The 21,813-nt window shown below is 38.9% G+C and overlaps 1 protein-coding gene and 1 pseudogene across 1 annotated transcript; one reads left to right on the top strand and one right to left on the bottom strand.

Moving 5' to 3' along the window:
• The first annotated feature begins 539 nt into the window (after positions 1 to 539).
• Positions 540 to 1,339, top strand: LOC121804203 (agamous-like MADS-box protein AGL62). The gene has a single exon (XM_042203732.1). The coding sequence runs from the start codon at positions 590 to 592 to the stop codon at positions 1,337 to 1,339; it is 750 nt and encodes a 249-aa protein (XP_042059666.1). The 5' UTR covers positions 540 to 589.
• Positions 1,340 to 1,615: 276 nt separating this feature from the next.
• LOC121804205 lies at positions 1,616 to 14,289 on the bottom strand (annotated as a pseudogene).
• Between the last annotated feature and the right edge of the window lie 7,524 nt (positions 14,290 to 21,813).

A 21,813-nucleotide genomic window follows, 5' to 3' on the forward strand; every position in this document is an offset into this window, starting at 1 on the left:
CCTCACAATGTGCAGACACAATGATATGATTTTTTCTTAAGATAATTATTCTTCATTTTATATCGACAATGGTTTAATGACAATAAATAGAAAACTGTGCAGAAAACATGACTCTTTTCCAAATTAAAAGGTGCGTTCATTTTGGTTGTAAAAAATCTCATAAAAATATTAATTAATTATCACATTTATATGACGATCACTTGACGTTAATGTAATCTGAGTGCTGCTAAATACATTTTCAATTTTTTTACGCACCGAAATGGAGCTCTACCGGGTACAAATTCGAACACATTATTACCCAAATTAGCCTGAAGAGTGAAGAACACATACATTCAACCGAATTATTACCCAAATTAGCCTAAATAACATACATTCAACCTAAATAAATTTTGTCTCGCATCAATGTATCATCCCACTCATAAAAAAACACGAACAAAAGCAATTAACAACATACCTAAAAGAGACACATATTAACTCCAAAGACTTTGTGAAAACTCAAATACTCCTACCAATTTCAGATCAAAATCCTCCCCCATAAATACCTGAAATCCCACAAAATCATCAAACCAAAAATCACCAAACCATAGACATGAACTCCTCCTCTTCATCAAAGCAAAGCGCCCCAGCAAGAAAGAGCAAAGGCAGGCAAAAAGTTAAGATGGTGAAGATGGAGAATCACAGCAACCTCCAAGTGACCTTCTCGAAGCGCCGCGCAGGCCTCTTCAAGAAGGCCAGCGAGCTCTGCACCCTGTGCGGGGCCGAGGCCGCCATCGTGGTCTTCTCCCCTGCCAACAAGGTCTACTGCTTCGGCCACCCCAGCGTCGAGGACGTCGTCGACCGCCTCTCCGCCCCTCCCCCTCCCCCTCCCACCCACCTCCTCATGGAGGCCCACCGCAACTCCAACATCCGCGACCTCAACATCGACCTCACCCGCCTCGAGACCATGCTCCGATCCGAGAGGGCCCGGGCAGGGGAGATCGACCGCCTCAGGGAAGCCGGCCGCCACCAGGGCTGGCTCCCGGCCTCGCTAGATGGCTTCGACCACGCGCAGCTCGGCGCGTTGAAGGAGCGCGTGGCGGGATTTAAGAAGGAGCTTGATGATAAAGTGCAGAAGGAGATGGTTAGGGTTTCGGAGACGTCTCAGCGTTTGCATTGCCACAGTGGTGATCCTTCGTGGACGCTGTCGCTTGGATTCGATCATCTCTTGCCTTATTCTACGATGAGCAATGAAGGGTATTATCATGGGTGGAGTGGTGGTGGTGGTCATGTGTTTAATGGGAGTACTGATGGCGCCTCTTCATCTACACTTCCTAATCATATGTTTTTTCCTACTATTTAGATTCTTCCTTTTTTGTTAATTTGATTTTGATGTTTCCTTCCATACTACTCTATATTTGTTCTTCTTCAATTAATTCTTGTATGTGGAATCGGCAACTGATCAAAAGAGGAATCAATAATTAAATACTACTACTATAGTAGTATGTTGTTACCTACACACATATGATATGACTCACATAGGCATTGATTGTTCCATACTACTCAGGAGCATAATTAAGTAGCTAGGTATTATTCACCCACTTAGTTTAAACTAGGATTGTAGTATTACACATGTGTTTCAAGTAAAAGGGTGGAACAAGCAGGTGGTCATATTTCGATAAATTGTGTTGTGTGTTAAGCCATGTCCATCTCCATAGTGGTACATATACTGTGCCATCCTTCCCATATCCACTGCACATTCTATAAAATCCTTGCAAAACGGAGAATCCTTCGACACCCTCTCCTTGTTCATCGTCTTCCACATCTCCCCAATCACCCATTTCACATGCTCTCGCGCCTCTTCCTCCGTAGCATTGTTGTCGTTCATGTAGCACTGGATTGATTTTGGTACATCCCCTCTGCTAACTTCATGCTGACACAAAGTAATTAAAAGTAGGGTTAATTAATTGGTTGTAAATTACTCAAGAACTTGTTAAATCAATCAATGGAATTATATATGTTACCGAAGAGGTTCCTAGATCATCAGCAAGCCGCAAAATCATTGATGAGCAACGAACTAAATCGTTGTTTCCGAAAAATCTGTCGACAGTTCCTTTGTAAGAGATTGTGTTACTCCAAAAAATGCTGTGTTAGTACAAGAGGGCCTGACACTGAGGTCCATGAGTTATTCATATACTCTTCCAGACTTGGTTTGTACCCACTGTGGTACCACTTAGCCTCCACCAGATATGCCTCCACGAAATCCGTCCACTACAATTGTTATGATATAATAGAGTAATTGTGTAATCGAGACAAACAGAAATGTAAAGAGACACAAATTTAGAACAAATTGTATTCAGATTATTTTCGGATTACAGAGTTATGTGTCCTTTTTAAATAGGCACACTAGACGGGCTAGACCCAATATAACAATTAGGACCCAAAACAGAAACATAATTTGGCTAGCGGCAAAAAATAAAGATTTAAGGCATACTAACAGCAATTACCATATCATATTAATTAATTCATTTTATTCTTTTTCATTATTTGCTTAATGCAATTATCGATAATAAATTTTAATTTACCAATTTTCGTACCTATGGGATGATGTTGAAACCTTGCTGTAGGGATCAGACAAATTCCAGATTCACTATTTACCGAGACCTCTTTGGTCTTATTACAAGATGGCTCAGTCAAACCATCAACCAAGCGACTGATATATACAACGAGTCTAGCTATTACAGTCAAATACACAATAGCTACTACAAACTAAGTCCTTGAGCTTAATCACTCCAAGATAGGCTTTAACAACCCTACACACTCAAAACCCTCGTTAGAAACACAAGGTAACAGATCCACTCGGATCCAGTGCAAACAATTAAGGAATACCGAAAGAAACACAAAGAAGACAACAATCAACGACTCAGCCACCTGCCGATGATACAAGCCTATTCTCCAGAACACAGATCCAAAAGGAGCACAGCCGAATCTACCAGTGATTAACCTCACACTCCAGATTCCAGGCCTAACCGACTCCTACACCCCAGATCTACACCGTTCGAGAATAACCTCACACATAAACGCTCCGAACAGGAAACCCTAGTTCTCAACCAACACCAACAACCGAAGTGGTTGCCTCCTCTATTACTGTAGCAAGATCTGAAGCACTTTCAACCGTGCAAGATCACACAGAAATCACCAGAGAACCGTCGGAGAAGAAGGGAAGAAGAAGAGCGAAGAACTCTGAGAGAGAGAGAAATATCTGAAGAGAGAGAGTGAAGTGTGTAGAATGAATTAGGGAATCAGAAGACTCACACACATAACAAGCACACTTCGCAATCCTATGGCTGAGAGCCATGATCCGGGTGGGAGTACACGTGGCTGCATCTGGAGTGGAAGGCATAAGTTTTGGGCCAAGCCCAAATCAGCAACACATGGGCCAAACATAAAATCAGCCCAAATGAGAGTCCACCAAATATTCGACATGCTCCACCTTGGACTTCATTCTGGGAAACCAGCTTGCACCAAACGGCTAAGGTGTAAATTCATCACAGCCTACATGGTAGCCCCCTCAGCCCCAAAGAATAAAGTTCACTGGCATTTTGGGAACCACCAAGTTGCATCTAGACACCAGAGGGTTGAAAACCCATTAGTCTAAGAGGACTTGTTGCCTCAAGTCACCTATCACCATTACCACAGTAGATAAGGTACCTGAGGACTTTCTCCCCGGGACATGCAACCTATCCTAGATCAAAGTGTAAGAACTTTATGCAGAAGAGAAGTTTCTCAACATGTAAGCTTTTTGTCTCCATATCAGCAGGGTTTTTGTCAGTATGAACCTTTTAAAAAAACACTTCACCCTTTTCTACAATATCCCTAATGTAATGCAACCTTACATCAGTGTGCTTAGTTCTATCATGGAAAATAGGATTTTTACACAGTTGTATAGCAGATTGAGAATCAGAAACCACAACAGGAGGAGTTTTCACAAAGTTCAGTTCAGAAAGCACTCCCTTCAACCACACTGCCTCTTTCATAGCTTCTGTAATGGCAATGTATTATGACTCAGTAGTGGACAGAGCCACTATGTGCTGCAGTTGTGACTTCCAACTAATGCAAGATCTGCACATAGTAAAAACATAGGAAGTGGTGAACTTCATCTTATCTCTGTCATTAGCATAGTTAGAATCAACATAACCAGCAAGTTTAACACCTTCTTCACACCTAGAATAGCATAGACCATACTTAGCAGTATGCTTAAGGTATCTCAATAACCATTTCAAAGCTTCCCAATGCACAGGACCAGGATTGGACATATATCTACTCAAGCAAGACACAACATATGCAATATCAGGCCTGGTACTAACCATCAAGTACATCACAGATCCAATAGCATTAGCATAGGGAACCTTATTCATAGCATTGATGTCATGTTCAGTTTGAGGACAAAGGTCTTTACTTAACACAAAATGACCAGCAAGGGGTACTGAAACAGGTTTAGCTTCATGCATATTAAACTTTTTCAGAATTTTGTGCACATAGGGTTCCTGATGCAAAACAAGAGCATGTTTTTTTCTATTCCTGAAAATATTGATTCCTAATATTTTCTGAGCATCCCCTAAGTCTTTCATATCAAAATTCTCACTCAAAGCAGCTTGCACAACACTTATGGTTTTCAAACAAGGACCCATAATCAGCATGTCATCAACATACAAGAGCAGGAAAACAGGAACAGAACTCAGATTCTTCACATACAAGCAAGCATCAAAAGTACTTCTAACAAAGCCCAATTTATGCATACAAGTATTAAACTTAATGTTCCACTGCCTAGGAGACTGTTTTAGACCATATAAAGTTTTTTTCAACAAGCAAACATGATTAGGAAACTTTGGATCTACAAAACCTTCTGGCTGTCTCATATATATAGGTTTATCAAGATCACCATGCCAGAAAGCGGTTTTAACATCCATTTGCTTTAACTCCCAGTCAAAATGAGCACACAAAGTAAGCATCAACCTCACAGTAGTGAATTTAACCACAAGAGCAAATATTTCAGTGTAATCTACCCTCTCTTGTTGAGTAAAACCTTTGGCCACTAATCTGGCCTTATACCTCAGCCCCTCCACCTCATTCTTCAGTTTATACAACCACCTACAGTCAACCACAGAAGCACCCAGAGGCAGGGGCACAAGGATCCATGTAAGATTTATTTTCAGATAGTTCATTTCTTCCACCATAGCATTATACCATTTATTCCAGAACTTAGACTTTTTAGCCTGATTGTAGGTTTGAGGATCATCCCCATCAGATTCATGCACATTAAAAGCCAAGTTAATCAAATCAACAAGCCCTACATATCTAGTAGGTTTTTGCACATTCAGCCTTCTAGGCCTATCTCTGGAAAGCACATAGTCATTCAAATTTGGTGCATCAATAGCATTTTGAACTCCAGAAGGACTGTTTAACACATTCTGAGCAGGTAAGGGAACATTTACTCTTATAGGACTAGCATGCACATTGACATCAGGTAGAGGCACATTGTTAACAGTATCATCATGTAGATTTCCCTCATAGGGTGTGTCACTAGGAGTATAGGCTGACACTGAGTTCCAAAAAGGTTGCTCCACCTCACTTGAAGTATCCATTGGATGCTCCACATCAGTGGGTAAATCTGTGGACTCCACCTCACTTGGAGGGTCACTGTCCACACTCTCTAGAGCTGAATTATTAGTCAATTTCAGACAGGGAAATTCAACCTCATTGAACACAACATCCCTGCTGATAATGACCTTAAAACCAGGCTCATCTCTCAGCCAGATCCTATATCCTTTGACACCCTCAGGATATCCCAAGAAAACACCCTTTCTAGACCTAGGTTCAAGTTTGTCAGTCTTAGTATGCACAAAAGCAGAACATCCAAACACTCTTAGGTGAGAAAGTTTCAAGGGCTTTCCAGCAAACACATATTCAGGGCACTGCCCCAATAAAGGCACAGAGGGAGACCTATTTACCAGATATGCAGCAGTTAACAAAGCTTCACCCTAAAATTTCTTTGACAAACCAGATTTTGAAAGCATGCATCTAACCTTTTCAAGTAAAGTCCTATTCATTCTCTCAGCTACTCCATTTTGTTGAGGAGTATAGGGTACATTTCTATGCCTCTTAATTCCAAAACCAGCACACAGGTCATCCATTTGTTTATTACAAAATTCAAGACCATTGTCAGTTCTGATTCCTTTAATTCTCTTTCCAGTCTGGTTTTCTATCAAGGTTTTCTAAGTAGTAAATTTTCCAAACACATCATACTTATGTTTCATCAGAAAACACCACACTTTTCTTGAAAAGTCATCAATAACAAAAAGAAAATAGACTGAACCAGAGTGAGGTGACACAGAAGCAGGTCCCCACACATCCATATGCAGATATTCCAACACATTTCTACTCACATTAGCAGGAACATGAGTTGGAAAAGTCACTTTATGTTGTTTACCAAGCACAAATGTGTCACAGAAAGGTAATTCACCATGGACATCAGAATCAGACAGTATGGCATGTTTTTTCAGAATATTCATCCCCTTTTCACTCATATGACCTAGCCTATTATGTCACAACATTAATTTGTCAGTTTTTACAACATTGGCACAAGCTTTTTCACTAGTAAGAGGAACAGCAGTACAAACATACAAGCCACACTTTCTTTTAGCCTTAAACAGACACATAGACCCCTTACAAATTTTCATACAACCGTCCCCCCACTTACGACCCATTCCAGAGTTTTCAAGAGCAGTGCATGACATAAAATTATAGCATAGATCTGGAACATATCTAACATCCTTCAAGTTTAGCACATAGCCATTATCAAATTTCAAACACACAGTGCCAATACCAAGAATTTCACACTTCTTGTCATCAGCCATTGACACATAAGTATTTGACACATGCTTTATCTCAGTAAACACTTCTTTGAAGGGACTCACATGATAAGTACATCCAGAATCACATAACCAGTCATTTGAAGTAAAAGGACACATAGGGGAGGCATTTATATTCAGCAAATCATGCACCATAAAAACAGATTCATTGTCAGCCTCATATTTGACCATATTTGCAACATTTTCAATCTGGGGGTTGGAATTGTGGTTTATGTGATTATTATGGTTAGGAGGCCTATTTTTCTTTGGCTTAGTACACTCCTTCTTGTAGTGCCCAGTTTCTCCACAGTTATAGCATTTCCTTAAGGATTTAGGGTCCCTACTGTTAGACCTAGACCTGTTATTCCTCCTTTTAGAATTAGACCTAGAACTGGAACACCCATTAGATTCAAATCCCCCTCTTGAGTTAGATCTACCCCTAACATTAACACTTTGTTGGCAGTAGATTTGTCAAAACCCCTTTCCCTTAATTCAAGTTCCTTAGACTTAAGAGAGCTTATAATCAGTTCTAGAGGAGCAGAATCTCTGCCATATTTAATGGCAGCCTTTACATCACTATAGTTATCAGGAATGGCATTCATTAGAGCAATGCTAGTATATTCATCAATAGTCTTATCACCAGATATTTTTATATCTTGAACAAGCTTCTGAAACCTATCCACATTATCATCTATATCCTTAGACAAATCAAGCTTAAATTTGAACAGCTTTTCAAGCAAATACATTCTGGAGGACATGGAAGTTTTAGTGAACAAAGTATCAAGTAATTTCCACATTTCAGAAGCAGATTCAACATGATCAACCTTTCTAATCACAGAATCAGACAAATTGAGAATTATAGTAGCCCTGGCCATCTCATTCATTTCATCTTGTTTTTCAGGAGAAACATCATCAGACAAAGTACCATCAACAGACTTGAAAACCTTTTGCTGAATCAAAATACACTTCAATTTTTGTTTCCAAATCATAAAGTCATTTTTCCATTAAATGGAACCAAACCAATAGGCTGAGACATTTTGGACACCAATTCAGCCAAAACACAGTGAGCAAGGTAAGAACACACAACTTTGCACACAAGAGAGAACATAGACATGCACACAAGGCCAGAAACACAGATTCTCACATAAGTCACCCAAGAAAACAGAGAGCACAAGAACCACACAGGTCAGACCTCAATACCCTGACTATCACGAGCAACACTGGCTAAGGCTATCCCAGTTCGCAATCACTCACTCTTGGAGGGCGCAGGGGGTCACTTAGGCAGTATAAGATGCTTGGTGACCAGGTGAAATGAGATCAGAGATCAGAGAACACCAAGAAAACCACGGAAGCAAGTAAAACACACAGGGAAACACAGAGAAACCTTAAGCCTTGCCAAGGCTGTCTACCAGCAGCAAAAAACCCAAACCTAGAGTGGCACTAAACAGGAAAAACAAAACAGAGAAAGAGTCACAGCCAATTTACCAGAGCAAACCCCCACTCGAGGGAAGGTTCAACTTGCCCACCTCCTTATAGCGACTCGGCGTGCCGGAATCGTCCCCCCGTGGCTCTGATACCACTGTAGGGATCAGACAAATTCCAGATTCACTATTTACCGAGACCTCTTTGGTCTTATTACAAGATGGCTCAGTCAAACCATCAACCAAGCGACTGATATATACAACGAGTCTAGCTATTACAGTCAAATACACAATAGCTACTACAAACTAAGTCCTTGAGCTTAATCACTCCAAGATAGGCTTTAACAACCCTACACACTCAAAACCCTCGTTAGAAACACAAGGTAACAGATCCACTCGGATCCAGTGCAAACAATTAAGGAATACCGAAAGAAACACAAAGAAGACAACAATCAACGACTCAGCCACCTGCCGATGATACAAGCCTATTCTCCAGAACACAGATCCAAAAGGAGCACAGCCGAATCTACCAGTGATTAACCTCACACTCCAGATTCCAGGCCTAACCGACTCCTACACCCCAGATCTACACCGTTCGAGAACAACCTCGCACAGAAACGCTCCAAACAGGAAACCCTAGTTCTCAACCAACACCAGCAACTGAAGTGGTTGCCTCCTCTATTACTGTAGCAAGATCTGAAGCACTTTCAACCGTGCAAGATCACACAGAAATCACCAGAGAACCGTCGGAGAAGAAAGGAAGAAAAAGAGCGAAGAACTCTGAGAGAGAGAGAAATATCTGAAGAGAGAAAGTGAAGTGTGTAGAATGAATTAGGGAATCAGAAGACTCACACACATAACAAGCACACTTCGCAATCCTTCGGCTGAGAGCCATGATCCGGGTGGGAGTACAGGTGGCTGCATCTGGAGTGGAAGGCATAAGTTTTGGGCCAAGCCCAAATCAGCAACACATGGGCCAAAGATAAAACCAGCCCAAATGAGAGTCCACCAAATATTCGACACTTGCTCTTTCAGGACATCATAGGCTGTCATTGATAAAGTTGTCCAGTCCGAGAAAACACAATTGCATGTAGCTAGGAAGTTGGTCGATTGAATTGATATCCCATCTGAGATTAAATTAAATAACATTAGTGTTATGCAGAAAAATAGTTTCTCTATATATAAAAGTTGGTTTAAGGGGTGGTGGTGCACGATTAGAGTACACCTTCGTACGACCTGTGTGAATTGTTGGAGTTCTTCTAAGGTACCATAGACATCATAAACGTCGTCAATAACTGTTATAAGAATGATGGATTTGTCGACTGCCATTCTCCCCATTCCATGCTGACGAGGTTGCACGATCCCAACCAGGGGCGGATCTATGTAGTGTATTAGTGTGACAATTGCCCCTCCCCAAAAAATATATATCAATGCTATTTTTTTTTAAATTTACCAATGTACTTTTGATTTTCTCTTAAATGCCCCTTCTCAATATTTCAAAATTTGTTAGATAATATATTTTTGCCCCTTCTCACATCAATTCCAGGCTTCGTCCCTGATCCCAACGCCCCAATAGTAACATTCCACCAACCTGTCTCTCACGAAGGGGAGCATCTCCGCAAACCGGTCATTTCTCCACCACCTATATGTGGATAATCAAGGATTAATTAATGAAAATTTAATTAGTTAGTTAGTATATTTTCTCATTTTTCCTTCTTGATCTCAGCCCCACGATTTTATCACCCGACGGTTAGATTAGTGCCACGTCATTTAATAATGCAGATTTTCCGTTGAATAATGCACACCGACTAATAATGCACCATTATAGTGTAATAATGCAGATTTTTAGTTAAATAATGCACACCGACTAATAATGCACAATTATAGTGTAATAATGCAGATCATCTGGACCGTTGATGAATGAGATCTAACGGCTCATATAAGAAGAATAAAGGATCTAAGGGATGAATAGGAGAATAACGCTCCCCTATATATATATATATATATATATAGGTTAGTGATCAAGATATAACTAATTTTAAGTGTATAACTAGAGAACAAATCTCAGCCACTCATTATCTTAATCCAATGACCAAAATAAGTAAGCATTTTTAGTTAATAAAAACTGCATAGGGGTATTTTAGGAATCAACCTTATTCTCATATTTTCACATACACACTATTCACACTCACACACAAACACGCACTCTCTCCTTCTCTCACGAAAGAGGTGGCAGAGCAGCTTGCACCTCCTCTCCGGCGGCACCCTCCTCCGGCGCCGGAGGGAGAGTCCACAAGTGCGCCATCTGCCACAAGCGCTTCCCCACGGGGCAGGCATTGGGAGGGCACAAGCGCTGCCACTACTACGATGGCACCACCGCCGCCTCCAGTTCGTCGGAAGGGGTGGGGTCCACTGTTAGTCACCGGGATTTCGACCTCAACCTGCCGGCGTTCCCTGATCAGTTCTGGCGGAGATATATGTTGTTAAGGCAGCGAACCAATGGCGAGAGCTGATGCCGCTTATGCAGCGGCCGTCCGCAATTGTTGATGGCGAAAAATAAAAGATATAATAAAAGGATGCAAAGGGATGAAGAAAATGAGAGAAAAATGTGAATAAAAAGATATAAATGAATCAAATTATGATGCCAATTATATCATTGAATGATTTGTACGTAGTCCACTATATTAGCTTCGATTTCACCGATATAAGAATGGAAAGGTTCATAATTTGTCATTCAAAATTTAAAAAAAGTACGATCATATATGAATATAATTTGAATTAGATTGAATAATTTTAGCTACGATTATCTCATTTCATAATCATTTTCATACATCTAAATTTTGTTTGCCAACTCCACAAGGACCTCAATTCGTTGTTTATATCTTGATAATACGATTTTATCTGCTAATAACAGTTACTGTTTATTAAAAATTTTACAATGTTGTCGTTTCTTTACTTCACTCTTACTATGATTTTACTTCACTCTTGTTTGCAAAACACATCACTCTTAGCATGATTTTACTTCACTCTTGTTTACAAAACAATCACTCTTAACATGATTTTACTTCACTCTTGTTTACAAAACACTGATACTCTTTGCATGATTTTACTTCACTCTTGTTTGCAAAACACATCACTCTTAGCATGACTTTACTTCACTCTTGTTTACAAAACACATCACTGTTAGCATTATTTTACTTCACTCTTGTTTACAAAACACATCACTCTTATTATGATTTTACTTCACTCTTGTTTACAAAACACATCACTCTTAGCATGATTTTACTTCACTCTTGTTTACAAAACATGTCACTCTTATTATGATTTTACTTCACTCTTATTTACAAAACACGTCACTCTTAGCATGATTTTACTCCACTCTTGTTTACAAAACACATCACTCTTATTATGATTTCACTTCACTCTTGTTTACAAAACACATCACTCTTAGCATGATTTTACGAATCACATCACTCTCAGCATTAGTTCTATTGTTTACGAATCTTAGACCTTATTTCGGCTGCAACAGCTTCATGGATATGAGAAAATAAAATCACTCTTAGCATTAGTTCACTACACTGTTGTTCACAAATCACATCAGTCTTCGCATTAGTTCACTTCACTGTTGTTCACAAACCACATCACTCTTAGCATTAGTTCACTTCACTCTTGTTCACAAATCACATCACTCTTAGCATTAGTTCACTTCACTCTTGTTCACAAAGCACATCACTCTTAGCATTAGTTCACTTCACTCTTGTTTACAAATCACATCACTCTTAGCATTAGTTCACTTCACTCTTGTAAGCCACAAAGCATGGATAATTATCAAAATGAACATAATAATTTCTCTTGTAATAGAAAAGTAATCTCTGGCCTAATTAATACTAATATTATCACTGTATAAACCAGTCATACAAGAAAGTTTAACTATTTTTATTTCATCATCAACACTTTCTGCTATCTAGAATTCAGTACCAGATTTTTATCTTATGCCTTGGAATCATTCACATTACTATCATCAATCATCTTCATCTCTACTTCGCAAACTCCCTTCCACACAACCTCTTTCTCCAGTTTCTACTGCTTCAAATCCACCATCAACACGACCCTCAACGCCTTCCCCAACCTCAGTCCTATCATGTTCATCACCAGTATTCGGAGCTAACCAATGACTGCTGCTCCATCCTCTCCTCTGTTTACTTACCCTTTTGTCTTTCCAATTGCTCCTACGACCTACAGAATTCCAGTCTACACGCGAAAGTTTCATGGCGTTACCTCAAATTAGGGATTTCAAATTGTTGCTGCGCTCCGATTCAGTGGAGCCATTTAAATTCGAAAATCAATCAAATCAGCTTGGCAATCGTTGAATTTTGCAGACCTAACCTGATGTTGCGTAAATTCAATTGGATATGCAATGACCATAATACCCCTGCCTTGTTATTATGGAGTAAATTTGTGATTGATGGAACTAATTTATCCTTAAAATTCAAAAATTAACCCTAGCCCTTGATTTTGTTGATCTTGTGGCTGTGATTTGTTCTCTAGTTATAGGTTTAAGGGGATCTTGCCCTAAATCACTACTCTCTCTATATATATATATGTGTACGTTGCACTTGACTGTAAGACTTGTTTGAGTTCTTCTTGATATTGTGCTTGTACAATATTGGAGTCGAGTATGGCAAGCTCCAACACTGTTGGATTCATGTCGGGATTCTTCTTATATGAATCAATCCACACACTTGTGTTTAGCCTCTCAATCCTCCAATGGATTGGGATATCAAGAGAATAGCGTATCGATGATACTAGGTTAGAGTAATCAATATCACCATTCACTAGTTTTTGCTGCAGAATTTAGGTTGCAAATTCTCTAGCTAGCTTGAGCGTGCTTTCACCTTCCGTTAACAAGAATGAAGCTTCGTAGAGTTGCAACATGCCTCTTGTGTCATCAATAAGGCTTTGTTTGAACTCACCCTCCTCGTTCTTGAAGCTGTCAAACACATCTGCCAATAACGATCGAGGAATTAATTTTAACTGAAACGTAACATGAATTCATCAACTTGAATAATTAAATTTTGATATACCTTGACCAACTTGATAACCATGTTGTCTTAGGAGTTTGAAGGCAAGAGCTGTGGAGTACAAGTCCATATTACTCTTGTCATGTGTAGTATCCAAATATATAGAGTTTAAGATTTCTTTGAATTCATTCTGCAAATGCTGAGATAGACCTAGTCTTTGCAACTCATCGATCAACTCCAGCCGTCGGATGGGATGGTTTCTTTCTCCACCATCTTCTTCACTTGCATAACTAGCTCTTTTCCTGTGCCTTTCCTCCTGCAAAAATTGAATACTATTACTATATATCACACTAGAGAACTTATTCATCAGTGTATATATATCATATAGACATAGTAATTAATAGTACCTTATAATCACTGTGGAGTGATTGAATATAGTCGACATCCCAACGGGAAGGACTGTAGTTTCCAGATCGTCGTTCTGCAGCTGGGAGCTGATCAGCATTGAGTTGCAAGGAGCAACGGAGGCGGTGACAAGCATTACTAATTCTGTTAGTAGAGAGTTTTGAAGACTTGTTGTCTGAGTTATGAGAACGTTTAGTTGAGTTGCTAGGAAATGCCATTTGCATTACAAGGCTACACATTTTGATATTATAATCTTTTTAATTTCCTCTCTTGAACTGTGTTTTTTTATATTGGGGACATGTAATAGAGGGTGATGTTTCTTTCCTCACGTGCTTCAACTACCACGTACAATTGTCTGAGTTGGTTGTCTTCTATGCAACGCAACTCTACATTTAGAAATCGTTCGCTTCTCATTAATGGAATTGAATACTACTCCAATGAACAATGTTGAGAAAACCGGGTAATTTTCTCTCAAATAGTGAAATGAACCGATTTAGTAATTTCAGAGAACCCAATGGGGTCTACTCGATAAAATTACTTCTCCAAATAAATTCTTTGGAAAGACTGGCGGGGACACTGTTTCTCTTAAATACCAGATTCCTAACATAATTTATCAGTCGGTGTATTTATCACAATATAAAAACACCCAAAAGAACCGTACAAAACACTACTACCAAACCCGCAAATAATATTGAATACAATATCCCAACAGAAAATAAACCCAGAAATAAATGCGGAACAAAATGAATAATAAAGAAAGAACACACCCGAAACTTTGATAAAAGAGTTCGGCCAAATTGCCTACGTCTCCGAGCACCCTCTGCAGAGCCCGCTTATATATAGACGGAGAAGAGAATACAATATTTAGGGATGTGTTACAAAATGGGGGGTGAGCTCCTTTTATAGGCAGCCAACCCCCCCATATTTCCTACTCCCCACCGATGTGGGATGGAAAAATTTTGCCAATAACCAAAAGTCCACAATTGTGGGCTACAAATTAACAAATCTCCACCTTGGCAAAATTTCAAATCACACTGAACACAAATCTTCCCCATCCAAACAAACGACCTGCGGTGCTTTCATATTGGCGCAGTCAAGCGCCAACTCCAAATCGCAGAATATTAACCAAGTCCAAACAATGTTCAAACTTGGCCCTCGTCACCACCTTGGTCAACATATCTGCAGGATTCTCCAAAGTCGGAACCTTTCGGATGACAATTTTCTCTTCTTCGAGAATTTCCCGCACAAAATGATAGCGAACATCAATGTGCTTCGTCCTTGCATGAAAGACCTGATTCTTTGCTAAATGAATAGCACTCTGGCTGTCAGAATATACTTCAAGTTGTTTCTGACCAACACCCAATTCTTTCAGCAACCCATGAAGCCAAATCGCCTCCGTCACAGCTTCAGTAATGGCCATGTACTCTGCCTTTGTCGTAGACAAAGCTACCGTTGACTGCAAGGTAGACTTCCAACTAATTGGCGCACTCGCTAAAGTGAACAAATAGCCAGTAGTAGATCTTCGCTTATCCAAATCACCAGCATAGTCGGAATCACAATATCCAACTGCAAAATGACCAAGTAATTTATCCTGCTCAAACAACAAACCAATATCTACAGTATCTTTGATATACCGCAGAATCCATTTCACAGCTTGCCAATGACCCTTTCCTGGATCATGCATGTATCTGCTCACAATACCAACGGCCTGTGAAATGTTTGGTCTTGTACACACCATTGCATACATCAAGCTTCCAATTGCGTTAGCATAGGGAACTTTCGCCATATATTCTCGCTCATCTTCCGTTTTTGGAGATAACTGAGAACTAAGTTTCAAATGATGAGCAAGTGGGGTACTTACAGATTTGGAATCATCATTTACACCAAAACGTTGTAGTACTTTGATCAAATACTGCTTCTGTGTCAGCCAAAGCTTGCCTCCCTCTCTATCCCTTGTAATCTCCATACCGAGAATCTTCTTGGCTTCCCCCAAATCCTTCATCTCGAACTCTTTACTCAACTGAGCCTTCAATCTGTCAATTTCAACTTGGCTCTTTGATGCTATCAGCATATCATCAACGTATAAGAGTAGGTAGATGTAGGAACCATCTTGAAGTTTGCGCAAATACACACAGTGGTCGTATTTGCTTCTTGTGTACATCTGATCCTTCATAAATTTGTCAAACCGTTTGTACCACTGTCTTGAAGACTGCTTCAATCCGTACAATGATTTGTTCAACTTGCAAACCCAATTTTCTTTACCAGCAATCTTGAATCCCTCCGGTTGGGTCATATAGATTTCCTCCTTCAAATCACCATGTAAAAACGCGGTCTTCACATCAAGTTGAGCTAGCTCCAAATTCAACTGCGCTACCAAAGCCAACAAAATTCTAATGGATGAATGTTTAACAACATGAGAAAATACCTCATTGTAATCAATTCCCTCCTTCTGGGCGTAGCCTTTAGCTACCAATCTTGCTTTGTAGCGAACATCATCTTTGTCAGGAAATCCCTATTTCTTTGCAAAAACCCATTTACATCCAATTGCCTTCTTGCCTTTCGGCAATGGCATCAGCTTCCACGTCTTGTTCTTCTGAAGAGATTGCATCTCTTCTTCCAAAGCACCTTTCCAACCATCACTTTCTGAACTTTCAATAGCTTTCGAAAAGATACATGGAACATCATCAACAACTGGAAGCGCATATGCTACCATATCCGCAAATCGAGCAGGTTTCTTATTTTCCCGCCTCGTTCGCCTAACTGCAATTGGCTCTGATTGCTGCGAAGGTTCTTGGGGTGGAACCTCTTCATCATCTGACTCTTCTTCTTCCGTAGGATAGTCATTTGTGGTGTTCGTAGTTGGGATCACAACTGCTTCTTCGAACTCCACCTGCTTCGGTGTATACTCCACCTGCTGCGAAGTATCACTACTATTTGGATTTACCTTATTCAACATGGAAGATTCATCAAAGGTAACATCCCTACTTACAATCATCTTCTTAGACTCCAAACACCATAACCGATATCCTTTAACACCAGCACTGAAACCCATAAACAAAGCCTTCTTTGCACGTGGATCCAACTTTGATTCAGTCACATGATAATATGCAATAGAACAAAAAATATGCGAAGAATCATAATCAGTTGCAGGTTTACCGGACCATACCTCTAAAGGAGTCTTGCCATCAATGGCAGAACATGGCAAACGATTGACAATATGTTGAGCGTATGTGATGGCCTCAGCCCAAAATTTTCTGTCTAGCCCAGCATTAGACAGCATACAACGAACTTTCTCCACTAGTGTTCGATTCATACGCTCTGACACTCCATTCTGTTGTGGTGTATTTCTCACTGTGAAGTGCCGAACTATGCCACACTCTTGGCATACATCTTGGAAAGGATCACTCTTGTATTCTCCACCGTTGTCAGATCGGAGAACCTTGATCTTCCTCCCCATCTGATTTTCAACTTGAGCTTTCCATTTCAGAAAAATCCCAAGGACTTCATTTTTGCTCTTCATAGTGTACACCCAAACTCTCCTGGAAAAATCATCAACAAAAGTGACAAAATAGTGTCTACCTCCAAGTGACGGAGTCTTGGCAGGTCCCCACACATCTGAGTGCACGTAATCCAGAATTCCCTTCGTATTATGGATTGCAGTGCCAAATTTTACTCTTCGTTGTTTTCCCAGAATACAATGCTCGCAAAACTCTAATTTGCAAGACTTCGTACCTTTCAATAATCCTTGCTTGGCGAGAATTTGCAATGATCTCTCACCAGCATGTCCCAATCGCAAATGCCAAAGCTTCGTCGCCTCTGCATCCTTCTTATTACTCGAAGTTGCAGTTGCTATTGTCCCAACAACTGTACTACCTTGGTAGTAATACAAATTGTTCTTCCTCACGCCTTTCAACATCACCAATGCTCCTGAAGTTGCTTTAAGAATTCCATCTCGCATCATCACAACTAGGCCTTTAGATTCTAAGGCCCACAATGAGATGAGATTCTTCTTCAACTGGGGCACGTACCGCACATCCTTCAGAATTCTGGTGGATCCATCCTGATTCCGTAGCTTGATTGAGCCTATCCCGTCTGTCTTACATGGACTGTCGTTTCCCATGTAAACAAGTCCGCCATTGAGTTCTTCAAAATCAGAGAACCACTCCCTGATGAGACACATATGATAGGTGCAACCTGAATCCAATATCCACTCGTCTGGATGCGATGTTGAAGGTGAAACCGTCAAAGAACAATCTGACTCCGCATCATTTTTGCATTCAGCAACATTTGCATCTTGCGAAGCCTTTTCTTTCTTCTTCAACTTTGGGCAGTCTTTCTTCCAATGTCCTTTCTCATAACAGAAAGCACACTCATCTTTGGCAACTCGCCTTTTCGATTTGGACCTTCCTCTTCTCTCCTTTGATCGGCCTTGTTGACGACCTCTTGCCACTAATGCTTCATCTGTAACTGCTTTGCCTTTCATTTTATCTGCCTTTCGCAATTCATGACTATACAAAGCAGAACATACAGTATCTAAAGACACATTCTCTTTACCGTGGAGTAATGTGGTCTCCAGATGTTCAAATTCATCAGGTAGAGATGACAACAACATCAATGCCAGATCCTCATCCTCAAATTTCACATCTAAATTTAGCAGGTCTGCTACTAATTGGTTAAACAAAGTAATGTGTTCATTCATAGTGGTACCTGGTCGGTATTCAAATCGGAACAACCTTTTCTTCATAAGGAGCTTATTCTGACCACTTTTCTTCAGAAATTTGTCCTCAGTGTCTTCCACAATCTATGTGCAGAAGTCTCATTCTTGACAGCATACTTCTGCTCCCTGGACAGACACGACCGAATTGTTCCACAAGCTAACCGATTTATGGTACTCCAATCTTTATCATCTATATCTTATGGTTTCTTTTCTTCAATGGCAATGTCAAGACCCTGCTGGAAAAGAGAGTCTAGAACCTCCCCCTGCCACATATCAAAATGGCCAGTACCGTCAAATATCTCCACCGTCAATTTCATGTTTGACAGTGGAAACCTCGACCACGATGACGAAGAACTAGCCTTGTTTACTTGATCATTACCCTCCATTATAGACTCAAAATAAAGTATTCAATATTACAAACAAACAGAACCAAGGACGAACCTTTGGCTCTGATACCACTTGTTGAAAAAACCGGGTAATTTTCTCTCAAATAGTGAAATGAACCGATTCAGTAATTTCAGAGTTAACCCAATGGGGTCTACTCGATAAAATTACTTCTCCAAATAAATTCTTTGGAAAGACTGGCGGGGACACTGTCCCTCTTAAATACCAGATTCCTAACAGAATTTATCAGTCGGCGTATTTATCACAATATAAAAACACCCAAAAGAACCGTACAAAACACTACAACCAAACCCGCAAATAATATTGAATACAATATCCCAACAGAAAATAAACCCAGAAATAAATGCGGAACAAAATGAATAATAAAGAAAGAACACACCCGAAACTTTGATAACGGAGTTCGGCCAAATTGCCTACGTCTCCGAGCACCCTCTGCAGAGCCCGCTTATATATAAACGGAGAAGAGAATACAATATTTGGGGATGCGTTACAAAATGGGGGGTGAGCTCCTTTTATAGGCAGCCAACCCCCCATATTTCCTACTCCCCACCGATGTGGGATGGAAAATTTTTGCCAATAACCAAAAGTCCACAATGGTGGGCTACAAATTAACAAACAAAACCTCTCTAGCTATGAAAAAATCTTAAGTAGGTGTACTATTGTTGTCTCATTAATGGAGTAGTACTATATTTCGACTTAATTAGAGAGTAGTCAAATTGGATCCAAAACCTCTCTATGAAAAATTCTTTAATGCTTGGAGTTGGATGTCTCCAATGAACATTTCTCGAATTCACTTTAATATTTGAAAAAACTCAATAATACAAGACAACATTAATATCATGCAAAAAAAGACCTTGTTGTATGCATAAAATATCATACTCTGTATATCATTGTTTTTAGGTCGTCCGCGGAAGGGGAATGTGAAGCCAAGAGCCAAGCCAGATACCGGCAGGCGTGCTGTGCCTTCGCCCTCTCGACCAACGATGTGGGTGCGTGGACGACATGCGAATGAGATGCATCGATTTGTTGTTTTGTTGTTGCCGATTTTAATTGTACTTTTATTTTAAAAAATTGTCAATTGTTGCACTAGTTTTTTTAATTAATTTATAATTTGATTATTATTTTAATTATATAATTCTTTGTTTTAATTATGTAATTTTGGAAATTTTAATAATTTATTTTATATTTGGAATATCACAATTTAAATAATTATATCAAAATTGCAGATTAAGAAGGATGAATTAAAAATTAAGTGGCGAGACTATGAATAATTAAGGTATGATATAATTTGTTATTTGGTGGTCGTTGGTACTTGTGGAGTTGTAGTAAGGTATAAAAGCTGAAGTGAGGATTTAAGGTATAAATGATTTTTTATTTGAGATTTTGGATTGCCTTAGGGACAATTAATAGTTTTTTGTGTATACACAGTACTCCTTAATTAACACACTACATACTTAAATTACTACATTTAATTGTAAAATAATTTTATAACTTAATCCTTCATTTCCTTGAAAAGTATGAACTTAGTTTGACAAGGATATTTATATATAATTATAAAATATGAGAGAGATAAAGGGTAGTATATATGGTGTTAGTGGAGAGTGAACTCCACATCATTAGTATTGTAGTACTCCCTCTATCCACGAATATGAGTCTCGTTTTGCCATTTTGGTCCGTCCGCGAATAGGAGTCCCGGTTCATTATTTCTATAAATGGTAAAAGGTCTCACATTCCACCAACTCATTCCACTCACATATCATATAAAACTAATATATACAAGTGGGGTCCATATTCCACTAACTTTCTTTCACCCACAATTCTTAACATTTTTTAAAACCCGTGCTGGAAATGAATGAGACTCCTATTTGTGGACGAATGGAGTATAATAGTATAAGTTATAATTAAAATAATGTATAAGGGTAATATATTGTTTAACTATTTCAAATTTATATGAGTAAATTTATTCAAAATTCTAGTATTAACCAACAATTATGATACATATTTGAATTAAATCTATATCTTTCATATTTTAATCCAATAGATAAAATTTAGTCTTAATTATGTATTGTACTCCCTCCATTTCAACTAAGTTAAGTTAAAACTTTTGAGCATAGAGATTAAAAAATTGTGTTGAAAAGTAGGAGAACAGTTAATGAATAAAGTACGAAAAATAAAGAGAGAATAAAGTAAGTGATGGAATAAAGTAACAGTGATTAAATATTTTATTTTTTATCAAAAAAAGAAATGACTCAACTTAGCTGGGACATCTAAAAAAGTAATATGATTCAACTTAGTTAAGATAGAGAGAGTATTAAAGATGTGGTTTCACCTTAAAGTAGAAGATGGATCATGACAGAATTTTTCTTAAAGTCAAAACACAGACCTATATCATTTCACAAATACATTAATATCACAAAATATATCATTTTTTACTTAATATTAGTTCACTAATTCCTGAAATCAGTTTGAGAGTATTAAAGATGTGGTTTCACCTTAAAGTAGGAGTTGGATCATGACAGAATTTTTCTTAAAGTCAAAACACAGAACTATATAATTTCACAAATACATTAATATCAATTAGTAACACAAAACATATCATTTTTTACTTAATATTAGTTCGCTAATTCATGAAATCAGCTTGTTGTATTTTCTGACACAATATCTGTAACTGATATGTTGATTCATAAAATCATTTTCTGACTCAATATTAGTAATTGATAAGTTTTATGATGTCAAGGACAATGATAAGTTTTATGATGTCAAGGACAACCCTAATATCATTGTATCAAGGACAATGATATGATTTTTCAGTTTTTAAACTCATTCTAAAAAAATTCCCATCACTCCCCCTTGTAACTAATATCATTGTATCAATGACAATGATATGATTTTTCAGTTTTTAAACACATTCTAAAAATATTCCCATCACTCCCCCTTGTCGTAACATTATCATGTCT

This window comes from Salvia splendens, chromosome 5, assembly GCF_004379255.2.
Source record: "Salvia splendens isolate huo1 chromosome 5, SspV2, whole genome shotgun sequence".
NCBI lineage: Eukaryota > Viridiplantae > Streptophyta > Magnoliopsida > Lamiales > Lamiaceae > Salvia > Salvia splendens.

Bases quoted from the DNA above. Each gene is read 5' to 3' on its own strand.
- LOC121804203 (XM_042203732.1), top strand. From the start codon at position 590: ATGAACTCCTCCTCTTCATCAAAGCAAAGCGCCCCAGCAAGAAAGAGC.